Genomic DNA, 12,930 nt, shown 5'->3' on the forward strand with positions numbered 1-12,930 from the left:
ATCACGAATTACAATCCTAGTGAAGGTAGCACAACCCCAGTAAAAGCACATTCCGGAGCTTGAGGGTCCCATACAGAATTTATTTCAGTCTTTCATCCTGCGTTATCTACCAGGAGTCAATTAATCCAATTGTTTTTTTTTTTTTAATCAGCAAGGCTGAATCCATGACTTAGAAAAAAACCCTCAAGCCCCTGCTTTGGGTCTAAGTGCAAGATTTAAACCTGTATTTTTACTAATGAGACTCCAAAACAAAAGTTTGTTGCCTAAGTTCTGGCAATAATTACAGAGGGAAAGTATCTGATGTTTCAGAGGAGACTTGGAACTTCGATGCACACAAGTAGGTAAAGGAACTTTAAAAAGTCATTAGATTCACTGTTTAAGAAAACAAATTTGTGTACATACTACAGCAGTGAAATAATTATTTACACAAGTAATGGAAAACTGTGGTCAATTCTGTTTTCATAAAGAGAATTAGGGTTGTAAAACAGGCGGTTCAGCTGCTGCTGCTCCTCCTTGCAACGAGTGAAAGGTGGAAGGGAGGAGGACTTCTGCAACAGGCTGGCAGGGCCGCCGGGAGTCTCATGAGGATGCGCAGCGAGGGAGTGGGACAAAAGCAGTTGTTCCCAACCCAACCCCGCAGACAAAAGTGAAACTGCACACACCCTCCCAGCCCCAGGGTGCAGCTCCCCACCCCAGAAGGGTTTCTCTTCCTTTAAATGCAGGTACTTCTCCTTTGGAGGAGAGAGATGTGCTCAGTGTCCCCTCAAATGACACAAGCAGCATGTCAGTCGGATTTTTTTTTTTGCCGCCCATGAAGGTCCTCCTCCAGATTTGGGTCAGTGAGGAGAAATCTGGTGAAGCCAGTGGGTGGCTGTAGGGGCAGAGCAGAGAGCAAGCCTGCACCCTATATTTAGCTGACCAGCGTAATGTGCTCAGCGTGGTTTGGGGATCCGGAGTCCCCCACAGTGAGTCACCATCCTCACAGTGGTCCCTGGGGACTGTGGCTTTTGGATCACTGCTTTTGCTTGGGAAATATTTAATTTCACATGTGGCCGAGTCATTGGCTTTGGCCTGGCCTCCCTGGTGTCACGCCTTCTGGAATATCACTTAACTCGTGTTCCCATCTCTTCCTCCATACCCACCTGCTGCTGCTGTGAACATGCGCTGGTGGGTGATGCACCAGCTGTTGGCTGAGGCACCCTGCTTCCGGGGTTGCGGCAATCACCAAACAAGGAGAACATGCAAACATGATGCAGCTTTTGCACTCCAAAAATAGCAGGAGAAAGTCAACGAATCATCTCTCTTCCCCTGTCCCCAAGCTACAGGGATCCTCGGGATAGATTTGTCAACAGCATCTGCAGGCTTTCGCCCTGCAAACCGCACTATTGCTTTTTGCAAACAGTATCAATACGGGAATTCAAAGAACTCCCTGTCCCGCACTGAAGCAAGAAGATTGCTCCAAGGAGGAGCAGGAAGATCTCACCTTTCCTTTGACGCCCTCCCACTTAATAGAAGCATTTTACTAGTAAAAGGTTGCTGACTTACGTTTGCAGGCATCTGGGGCAGAGAAGGGCTTCCTGAGGTCCCGGTAGAAGCCCGGCTTGCAGCGCTGGCAGTGCTGCCCTTCTGTGTTGTGCTGACAGTTGTCGCAGACGCCGCCGCTGTGATTGCCTGATGCCAGCCACGCATCCATGTCAAAATGACAAGTGTCGGCATGCCCATTACACTTGCATGCTGAGACGAAGCCAAAGGGAACAGAAAGTCTCATTAAGACAGTGAAAGATGTTGATTTATAGAAAAGAGACACAAAAACCCAAACCATGTTTTGGAATGGGAGACCTGACCTATGAACCCGTTATTCATTCAAATGCATGAAGTATCATCACATTTTCATTCACGCTTCCCAACCTTTAGAGGTGACATTTAAGAAAAAATAATTTAACTCTTTTATTTCCAGTATGGCTTTCCCAGTACAAGGGCAGCAATGTGGTCAGACCAGCGCAGGGAGACCTCCCACATTCACTGGTCCTGCTGGGGCTGAATCCTTCCCTCCCTGCTTTAGAAATCAGCAATGCCACGCGGGTGCTGTCAGGATGCTCCTTGCAGGTGACAGAGGGAAAGGGCAGGTGGAGGGGAGGGGTGTGAGAGAGGGTGAACATCCCCCTTTCCCTGTGCTGGCAGTGGAAGAATTCTGGATGCCCGCATGCCTGAAGTCGGGGGCCAAGTGAGATCTGTTCCAACCCCTGCACATCAAATACTGCTGGTGGTAACAGGGACTCACTGTCACTCCCTTGGGGAACATCCATACTGCAGTGTGGTGTGACCACAGCCCATATCAGCAGGCTGATGCTAGCTTTAGTGTTGATAGCATGGTAGTCACAGCAGGAGAGTGCTTAGCATGCCTGCAAACCTTCCCAGGGTGGTGCGGTTAATTCTCAGCGCCCTTCTGGCTAGATTGCTGCTGTTACTGAAGCAGATCACCTCGTGACCTATGCGGTCCCCTGCAGCCTGCACTCACCCTGAGCATCCCTCCCTGGTACCACAGAAGTAATCCTCAAACCTCCCCAGAGCCTGCAGCTCATCCTGCCCCCAGTGCCTGCTGGGTGAGCAGAGCCGACATCCAGCAGCAGAAGGCCATACCTCCCGCAAACATGTTTGTCAGCGGTGCCCATGGAGGGGACAATGCTGGCCCCCCATCACCTCCAAGGCACCCTGGCAGGCTGCAGTCTGCCTGCAACAGAAGACCGTGTCTCAAGGAGATGCGCTTGAGTCCTACAGAAAGGCCACACCAACAGACAACACGCTCTCATGAGGACTTCCAAGTGAGGAACTTTGCGAACAGGGCCGTCCCCACCATACAAACATGCGGTGGGCATTGGGCAGGAGTGTGGTATTGGCTCTACACTTGCTGAGCAGCCACCTGCCCATCACCCCAGTATCTGCTGCCTCTTGGAAAAACAGGAGAAAGGTGCGCAAGGAGGAAACATTTTTCTCTGGCAGAGGCTCTGGAGGCACTGTTCCCAGCTGGTTACTCACACTGACACTCTTTGGGGGCTCCAGTTTTGCCGTCGGCAGCCTGCCAAGGCTGGTCGTTGTAGAGCGGGGCACAGTGCTGGCAGTGGGACCCTGCTGTGTTGTGCTTGCACATGCATTTCCCATGGACCTAGTAGGGGAAAGAGAGCAAGGATCACCCACAGCAAAGCCCAAAGAGTTGCTGGGGCACGAGCAATGCCCAGGTACAGGAGATACTGCATCAGCTAGATGCTATTACATAGGCTAGAAAGAGTGCTAGCATGATGTCTGTCTTGGTATCTTAAACTAGACAAATATTCTGCAGTTACATTTTCAATTAGATTAGTATTTGCGGATCTGCATGTCATGGTAGTATATAATCATACCTTTTCTTTGAGACCTAAAACATCTTTAGCAGAGAGTTTCCAGCTGCAGCATGAATTTCCAGGAGAGATTAAAAAAAAACAAGATCCAAAGCATCCTTGGGACACACTGTAAAATCTTTCTATTTTTCTCCCTCCCAAACACAAATACACCTTTGCAGCACTGCAGGAATAGCACTCACAACCTCAGCACCCAGCTCAGTGTGCCCAGCCATCACCAACATAAATAAGTATGAGAAAAAAAGAAATTAAACCCCCCAAAACATAGCTATCTACTCATCCTAGGCAGAGTTTTTGCCCCACAAAGGAAGAACCAGGGATAGCACAAAGACCGTGAGTGACTATACTTGGATATCTTCATGACAGATAGGTAATTTAACAGCTACAGTCTAGTGTAAGGGGGTAATTAGAGATGAAAAGCCAGCATAGCATGGTTGGTGCCAGCTGCCCTGTCAGCCGCTGGCATTACTCACGCTGTTAGCAAATGCAAAGAAAACAGGATGTAGCCAGAGGGCAAGAGCAGCCAGGCAGCCCCTAGATGCAATGAAATCAAGCCCTGAAGCAGCGTGGCTCTGCCGGCAAGGTTGAAGACCCTGCCTTTTGCCATGGAGTGTGGCAGGCATCTACCTACCGTAGCTATTTCGGTGGCTGCCTGTGCTTGCAGCTTTACTCTGCTCGACGTTTTGCTTTTAAATACAGTTTCACTACGGGCGTTTCAGCTGCAAGTCTCTCCAGATGTCTGATGCATGGCCAGGCTCAAGGCATGACCGGTGTCCTGTGTTTGCTGAAACACAAGCTGAGTGGTGCCTCACCACCCTTGTGCCCCTTTCTTCACCAGTCGCGGGGAAAGCGATAGAGAAAGGAAGGCAATAAACTGAGCGTGGTTCAGCTTCTCCTGCTGTTCACTAATGAGCCAGAGACCTCAGCCTGCCCTGCTGGCATGGCCCCGCTCTCATGCCACAGGTTGGCCATAAAACCAATGGAACTGGGGAGCTGCACCAGCCACCGGCTGCTTTCGGCATTGGGAGCAACACAGGGTGGCTGGGGTAGCTGGTGATCTGGCCGGGAGCTGGGGCATGGCTTTAACTGCTACTGGAAAATGCTGGCTTCCACTCTGTTTAACTTGTGGTTTTACAAGTGTGCTGTTCCTAACTGTATGACTTGCCGCCAAGACCTGCCACGAAAAAGGTTCTTGTGAAAAACCTGAACAGTAAACAAAACAGAAGAGGACCTTGAACATGTTGTAAACAGCTCCTGCTTGTTACATAGGTGCACACACACACCACACACTCCTGGCTAATGATGACTTTCTGATTTATTTATTTTTAATGAATAGATTTCAGCTGCTATCTCACAGGGGTCAGATGTAACCGGTACAGACAAAACTTCAAAACTGACCTTGAAAGTCCTTAAAAGACTTTCCAGCAGCAATGCAAATAGCAAAATCTTTCAAAAACTTTTCAAGTGATCCTTTCCTGACTTATTAAAATGTCTGGATCATCAAAGCAGGAATAAGCAAAATACAGTACAGCAACTGGACTGTGTAAGCAATGGACAGATGCAGACGGAGTCAGACAGAATGTGCAAGCATCTGAGCGAAAGCACAAATATTAAGATAACATTGCTTTCTGTGCTATTTTGGCCTCATCACAGATATCAGTTGGTCTCACCACAGATACTAGTTGGTCTGTCTGGCTTATCGTATTGATATATGCTTAAATGTGTGCTAATGTTTGAAAAGAATGAGAAGCAAATATAGAAAAGAAACAGAACAAATTTGCAGAGGGAATATTTAGTTCTCAAAGTGTGTCTTGTGTTTCATATTTTCATTTTTGCTACCACCTACAAAACGTTCTTCAAACTCTCACTTTCCTAAATCAACACTCTGCAATAAAATTTCTTATCCAAGGCAGAGATGAGAATATTTTTTAGGCAAAGTCCACACACAGACCAATGTTACAGAGCTACTTTACACACTTTTAAAAGCATCCACCCACATGGAAACAGAAATTGGTTAAACTTGTATTAGTCATGTGGTCATCTTCTGGTGGTTTTAATGGAGCCCTAACTCTTTGATGCCATTTTTGATAGGGGTTTCTTGCAAGCCCTTTGGCAATTGAGTGTTTAGTGCTAAACAGGCTGTAGCAGCCTGAACCACATCTGTGGCCAGAGAACCCAGGATGTGTGTGAGCAGGAGGGGAAGGTGACCTGAGGGAGCCAGAGGGTGCCATGGTCAAAACCAGGTGGTCCCTTGGTGCTTCGGCGATCGTGGTGCCAAAGTAAGAAGGACGTGGGAGAAGACTTGCAAACAGGGCTATGTCTCAGACACAGGGACTCTTGGGATTAGTGCAGGGACACATGCTCTCCCTGCCTGTGCCTGCAGCCTACAGCCTCACCCCTTAAATTCAGCTCCCCCCTTGCCAAAGCCGCACAAAGAATCAGTGGGGACTTAAACTATCAGCCAGCAGCTGCCCAGCATTAATAATATACGAAACTGAAACTCAGCAGCACCTAAGAAACCCTCAAAGGATTAAGCATCCCAAGACACCAGCAGAGAGTGAGGCAAAACTCCCTGCCAAGGGAGCACTCACGGTCCCAAGGAGTAAGAGCCTGCATTTTCTGAAAGCCCAAGTACTGTATAATAGAGCATGCCGCATTGCCAGAATAGGGGGAGGTGGGTGAAAATAAAACAGAAGAGGATGGGTATCCCAAGACCCTGATGTGCAGCCATTAATTTGGCATGCAGAGCTAATAAGTAAACTGCTGAATACCTGTGCACCAAACTTCTTCATAATCTGTATGTGAACTCTAAAGAAAGTTTTTTAAAACTTAAAAAACAATATCAAATCAAGCAAATCAAGCCAGCTGGTGTCTAGAGAGCCCCCGAGGCAGAGCAGGGCATGATGCTCCTCATATTGATTGTTTGTAAATGTACGATGCACCCAGGAGGGGACGAAATGAACGGTCTGGCTGAAAAGATTAAATAATAACAGAATAGTGCCATTCCGACTTCTGCATAACGGCAAGAGCAGGACCAGGACAGAGGCCTGAAGGTGCGGGCTCCCCAGCTGACTCGGCAGGGCTGGAAACCTGCTCCCGGGGCCAGTGCTGAGCACCCAGTGGGTGCTGCCGCAGCCTGGGTCAGGAGGAACCACCCATTGCCAGTCCTTATCGCAAGGGCGCTGCTTTGCAGTCTCCTTTCCTCCAGGGGTTATCACAACCAGATGCGTTAGCATCTTCATCAGACGCTCCCTCCCAAGCCCAGATCCCGCTGTGGGTCCTGCACTCCCTCTGCAGGAGCTGCTCAGCCTGGTGTGGGCTGGGATGGCCGTTCGGTGCCCCAGACTGCTGTGCACACTTTGCAAACCCATGTGCCCCTGCTTGCCATGGGGCAAGGGACTCGTAATCTCAGTGGGACTCGTGTCTGGGTGAGCACCCATGGGAGCACAGGACATGACGGCCTGGCTGGCCCCAATTCTGCATCAGATGCAGCCGCTCAGGCTACAGTCTTTGGGAGCAAGCTTTGGAAAAGGCAGCTGGGTTCCCAATTCCCATGGTGCTGAGCCTTTACAGTGGCGCTGCTCAAACAGGCTGGACCTCAAGAAAACTCTGCCTCTGTGAGGTCCCCCCAGGTCCCACGGTGGCCCTGACCCCTCTCAGCCAGGCAGAGCGGGGCACAGACCTGCTAATGAACAAGCTAAACAGCTAAATGGCCCATCTCAACTGGGCGAGGGAAGGGAAACGGGCTCTTTAATAGCCTGTTTCTCAGTGCAACTCTTTAGTTAATACCTTTTTTCCCCTGTTCCTTTTTTTCCAGAAATCTAATGAAAGTCAGACCTAAGTGCTTCAAAAACCTTGCCTCAGGCTGATGTATTTATTCACTTTCAATAGCATTATAACGATTACCCCCCAAAAGAGGTCTGCTTTAAACATCTCTCCATCCTATCTTTATCCCATTGAAGAAAATCTCTTTTTTCTTCTACATAATTCCAGCATGACAGAAAAGATTTTTATGCACTGGAAACAAAAAGCAGGTGAATATTAGCAAGCCCTTTCTTGCAGCCCATAGGCAGACAAGTATTTTTTTTTAGTTATAAAGATATACTGTGACAGCTGAAAATAGGAGAAAGAAAGGACAAGAAGAGGAGGTAATAGAAGGAAAAAAGAAGCAGCGGCAGGCAAAAAACAGCCAACAGACTGTCTACACCAGGCGAAATTAATGCCTATAAGAGCTGTAGGAGGGCCAGATGCAAGACTGCTATGCCCTGTAAATTCTGTGTCATGCTGGGGAGCGGCTGGGAGCCGGGGCTGAGAAAGCAGCCCGGCAGCTCTGCTGGGACCCAAAGTAGAGCAGGGAAATGATGTACCCGGCCTCGGGGATTTCTCCAGCGTCTCAGCACCTTTCTGAAGGCAGAATGTGACCCCCACGCATCGACAAGGGAAAGAGGACATTTTTTCCTCCCTTTTCATTCACCTCGATTCACATTTAGCTGTAAGGCGTACCCACTTGGGTCATTCTGGAGCATCGCTAAGTACACAAACACAATTCCCAGTACGTCTCACTGCTTTAAGCATTCACACGGCTCTTGACTCATTTAAGCGGCAAAGCCTTCTCATACCATTTTTCATTTTGTCATGGGGTCTTTACATCCCAGTTCACTTTCACACTGTTTCCCTTCTTAGCTCGACAGCCCTGTCGCAACGTCAGTCATTAGAGGGCACAATGCAAACAGTGTTACAAAAGTTGCCTTCTGTAAGATAAATGAGCGACTGATTTCTCTATACAAAGACAGTTGCTAGGGCATGCTTCCTTCCAGAGCCTTTTGTTGCTGAATTATAACCTTCCAGCGCTTCCTTTCAGATTGTAAATACATGGGTTTTTTTCTTTAGTCAAATCTTATAAAATACTTTCCTCCCTATTTAGCATGTTCCAAAATGTTGGGCAGTGAGAAAAAAATGCTGCGTTGAGGGAAAAATGCTTTCAGTCACCTGTTATGAATTGATTTATATTGCAAGAACTCACCCACTATATAGAGTCCAACACAAATGCACATTAAAAGCAAATCAATGTCCCAAAGACCTGATAGTCTAAATAGGCTAAATAGCTGGGAGGGGCAACTGCGTTTAATAGAGTTTCTTTCTTGGAACTGCTAAAATTGTGTTTTCTTGGTTTTTTTGTTTTTTTTTTTTCACTTTCATGGAAAATGGGCATGATATCAGCCTAAAGGAAAATCACAGCATTCACGTCGAGTCTCTAACAATAGCTTTCAAACTGTGTTGCACTCGAGCCACCGTGCCAATTTTAGAACCGATGCCTACTGGCTGCTGTCAGCACGCGGGGAGGTATTCTTTCCCAAAGCACCAGACAACCAAATTTATGCATGAGAAAATTCTCATATCCTATCTCATTCTTGTGAAAGAATACAAAGCTTGTTGTCCAGGGTGTGGGGGCCGTCTGGTGGGTTTTTTTTTAATTCCTTGTACAATAGGCTTCTGTCAGTGCTGGTGGAGACGACCTTCAGCATCTTTTGATGTCAGTAGCACGATAACAATTTATAACAGCCACTGGGTTGGCCACATGGGAAGGGGGAGAAATATTCACCCTGCGCGACTATACAGAAGTGCTTTAGCACAGTAGCTCAGTCTACCCGGGATCCCAACCGTACTGTATCCCCCCACCCCTTCATAACTATGGAAGGAGCCTGGGGAGATCAGCTGGCTAACTTGGGTACATCAAACGCATGCCTAAAATTAGGTGAGGTATATCTGGGGTTTGGTACCTAATTGTCAGGCAGCTGCCAGAAATCAAGTTCAGATGCATTTACTGATCAGGTTCCTGAACTAGTTTGTCTGTTCAGCCTAGAAAATAAAGCCCAGTTCCTGGAAAAGTCCTTGACTTACACTGACACAGCACCTTGGACTACTAAAGAGGCGTATGAGCGTAACTGCAGCAGTACCGTTTCGGTATGGCAGCAGCACCACACCAAACTGCTTTGGGCACATGTCTTAAGTCCATTGAAGCTTCTGCATCCCTAAGTTCTAGCTTCCCACTTCCTTTCTTCAGAGCAAAGATAGCTGCTGTATCATGTTATTAAAACTGTCACCGAGGGAGAAAGAGAACAAGAGGATGAACAAAACCGGACCGCTTCATTTGTTCTCACTCTGTCCAATGCAGGTGAAAGATGTGTAAATAGGACTGCACTAGCAGCAGTGCAGGAGAGGAAAGGAAGGACAGAGCGGGAAACATTAGATAGTTGATAATATTGGATTATCAATGAGATAATGAAGTCATGAGTTGATAATGGGATCTCATTTCATAGGGGTAAAAGCAGGAAGCCCTAGCAAGGATACAGCCCTCTAAGACTGATAACTCAGGCCAACCATGAAAACCACTTAGCTGTTGCAGGATTCTGCAGTCAGGGAGGGCCAAGGAGTCTCTGAGATGGATGAATTCCTGCCCTCACCTTGAGACAGAACTGCACAGCCCAGGTGAGGTATCTCTGGGTTTGCTTTCCCCACTTTGGAGTGCTCAATTGCAAGATCCTACTTATCTCCAGGCTGACCTCCTCTTTCATGGCCCTTGCCATAGTTGCAAGCAGGCCATGGGGATGCTTTAGCTGGTAAGGGGCCAAGCATGCACTGCAACAGCTCCACGCGCAGAGGTATTGGCAAGGGGCGAGAAGTTCCTACACCACAGATCAGCCAAAAAAAACAGTCTTCTCACAGCCACTGAAGATCAGGAGGGATCTCCTGTGTCTGTGAATCCATTTCTCTACTCACATGGGTGTTTTGCCATGTAACGCAGCTCACAAACTGATCCAACTGCTTTGCATGGTATGGTGTGAGGTGCGTTTGTCCATGCACGTTTTTTCCTGGGCATGCATTGGGCTGTTGTTGATGAGATTTGGGTAGTGACCCTTTGAATAAATTTGGGAAGAGTGGGGAAGAGAAGGAAGTGTATCTGTATCACCCTGACAGCTGTCTGTTTCACCAAGTGTATAACAAGGAACAGTCAGGATTACACTGCCCATGAGAAGCAGCCCTTGCTGTCGTTGGAAGGCAGCCAGGTCCTCTCTGTAGGCTTCCCCTGCGGCTCATGGAAAGATACACTCCCCTAGAGTAGGAGACCCACCTGTATACTCAGAATTCCCCTAAAGGTTGACATGGCATTTCTGATGCAAAAAAGAACCCAGAGCTTCCCTGTGTAAATGACTTTCTCCTTTAGGAGAAAGGGTGGGCGAGGGAAATCGCTGGCAAGCTTTGCTCTGTGGTACCCACGCAGTGACCTCCGTGGAGAGGAGCATCACGGAGAGTTTTGTAGCTGGACGGCAGTGAGGGCACAGAAACAAACCTCTTCTCTTACCAGGTCTCAGCTATTGCTTTTTGCTGTTGGGGCTAACATGAAACAATTTTTTCTCACAGTGAATGTTTGGACTCTGTAAAGTCCACCTTTGCTCTGACCTGACTCAGAGGGGTCACAAAGGAGGTTATCCCACCCCAGTGAATGGAGCTAGAGCTGCTTCTGCTGGGGTGGAAGGAGACCTTCATTGTCCACAAAGCCACCCTGTTCACATCTCACTCCCATGCCCCAAGGATGTCCCAGGCCAGTATTATCTCACGGCCAAGCTGGACTTCTAGCCTCCCTTCAGCCACTCCCAGCACACAATGACCCAGCTGTCAAGAAAAAATGCATCCGATGGTAGGAATCCCGTGGCAGCAAACCGGGCCGATGTCCCAAGCTGAATGGAGCATCCTGGCCCCCTGGGTCAGGCTCCTGCACCAAACCCACCTGGGCAGCAGCCACCAGCATCCCTGCATCCCCATGTGGCTTTGTCAGATCCTCTCTAGGTGAGATGGCTGAAATGCTTTTGGTCGCTTTGCGAGATCTGCCCGAGACCTGGCAGCTATGCCCAGCACTGCCAGGATGCACCGGCTTACAGCCCAGAGCAGCCAAAGAGAAAAATAAATACATCACGTCCAGTTCTTCCACTGGCCAAGTAGGGACTGAAACTAAGCCTGCAGTTAGGATTTTGCCTGTGGGCTAAGACCAAGTCGGGGGTTAAGAAATCTTGTGTATACTTTTTTTTGGAAAAGGTTTGGGTTTTTTTTGAAAGGATCTTAAACTTGCTTAAATTCTGATGTTAACTCTCTAACTTAGGGGATATTCTTCAGGAGTGCTCTGGTCCAAACAAGCCCAGAGCCAGATTTTATAATCATATTGTGAAATGGTAATGTCCTTCCCAGCTTTTGCTGTCCTTGGTTTTACAGTGAAGGTTCTGCTAAAACCCCATGTAGATACAGTTGCATAAAGACAAGACTTAAGTTCCCATCTCACACTTGAATGACTGACTGTAATTCTTCAGAATTATCTTTTATGTGACTTTTTCAGCTGAAATGTACAAAAATGCTCCCTCTCTGAAATCATACTCTCTTTTCAGAAGTTTCTCTGACTTCTCCCAGCTAAGCAGCCACAGACCCTGCAATCTTTCATCCCTTTTCTGTTCATTCACACACACCTGTCTTGCTATCATCTTGGAAATAATCCTCTCTTCCCATCTTGAAGCAATGCACCGGCAAACGCCAGCCCGTTATGCACAAGTGGGGTGCCACCGCAGTCCCCGAATCGCAGCAGCCTCGTGCCAGGAAGGAGCCTGGCACAGACCGGGCTCAACCTCAGCTGCCCTGGTCCTATGATGGCAAAAGTGGTATTGGGAGAGGAAACACCTTGCCACTCCCTGACCCTCCCTGCAAACCATGGGGCTATCTCACCCCTACACCATCACTTATGGGACATGTGGAATAAGCTGTAAGGCACAGTAAAATGAGTCAGCCTCACTGCAGAAACGTCACCTTTGGGACTCCTGCCACATACACATTTATAACCGGAGTTGAATTTCCAGTCCCCTCGGGGCTGGCGCAGGGGCTTGTTGCTATTTCTTGCTTTGGTTTTCAGTGTGATTTTGGCACTTGATTCCTTCCCACAGCACCGCCTGTTACCTGCGCCCTATGGTTTCCATAGGCTATAGCTGTAACGGAAGCTTATTTGGCTGCAGGCTCTGTTACAGCTCTCAGCGGTGCTCTGGGGCATGCTCCCATGCAATTGTATCCCACTGAAATAATCCTGAGCAAACAGCTCCTTTCAAAGATTTTCGCTCAGGGAACATCTGCGGAAAGCAGAGCAGTGCTACTTGAAACAGCCTTATCAATCATAGTGCTGCACGCTTTCAAATTGGTGTATTTTCAAGATGTTGCAAGACTAGCTCCATTAGAAGGGAAACATGCTGTCTGCTTCATGCCTGAGACCATAATTTAAGTGAAATGAGAGTTCCCCAAAGAGCTAGACAGATGCCAGACCTCCTTACCTTGAGTAACTGCCTTACTTTTTTTCATGATCTTTCCCTTTCTAACATTATTCAGCGCGATATGTTTGACTGCCCTGGCTTTCCCTGCTGCTCCTCCACCAGCAAAGCCAGGACTTTCAGAGCCAGCCAAGACAGGCAGAAAGGACAAGATGTGCTGGGGGCAGTGAGACCAG

At 48.0% G+C, this 12,930-nt stretch overlaps 1 protein-coding gene across 4 annotated transcripts in view; it reads right to left on the reverse strand.

Moving 5' to 3' along the window:
- NTN4 (netrin 4) overlaps positions 1–12,930 on the reverse strand; it is a 50,451-nt gene that overhangs the window by 14,267 nt on the left and 23,254 nt on the right. For all 4 annotated transcript variants that reach the window (XM_076334945.1, XM_076334934.1, XM_076334954.1 and 1 more), the window contains exons 4-5: positions 3,037–3,163; positions 1,546–1,734 (exon numbers count right to left, since the gene is read on the reverse strand). In XM_076334945.1, coding sequence (XP_076191060.1) covers positions 1,546–1,734; positions 3,037–3,163 — 316 coding nt within the window. The remainder of the gene's footprint in view (positions 1–1,545; positions 1,735–3,036; positions 3,164–12,930) is intronic.

Source organism: Aptenodytes patagonicus, chromosome 1, assembly GCF_965638725.1.
Source record: "Aptenodytes patagonicus chromosome 1, bAptPat1.pri.cur, whole genome shotgun sequence".
Lineage (NCBI taxonomy): Eukaryota > Metazoa > Chordata > Aves > Sphenisciformes > Spheniscidae > Aptenodytes > Aptenodytes patagonicus.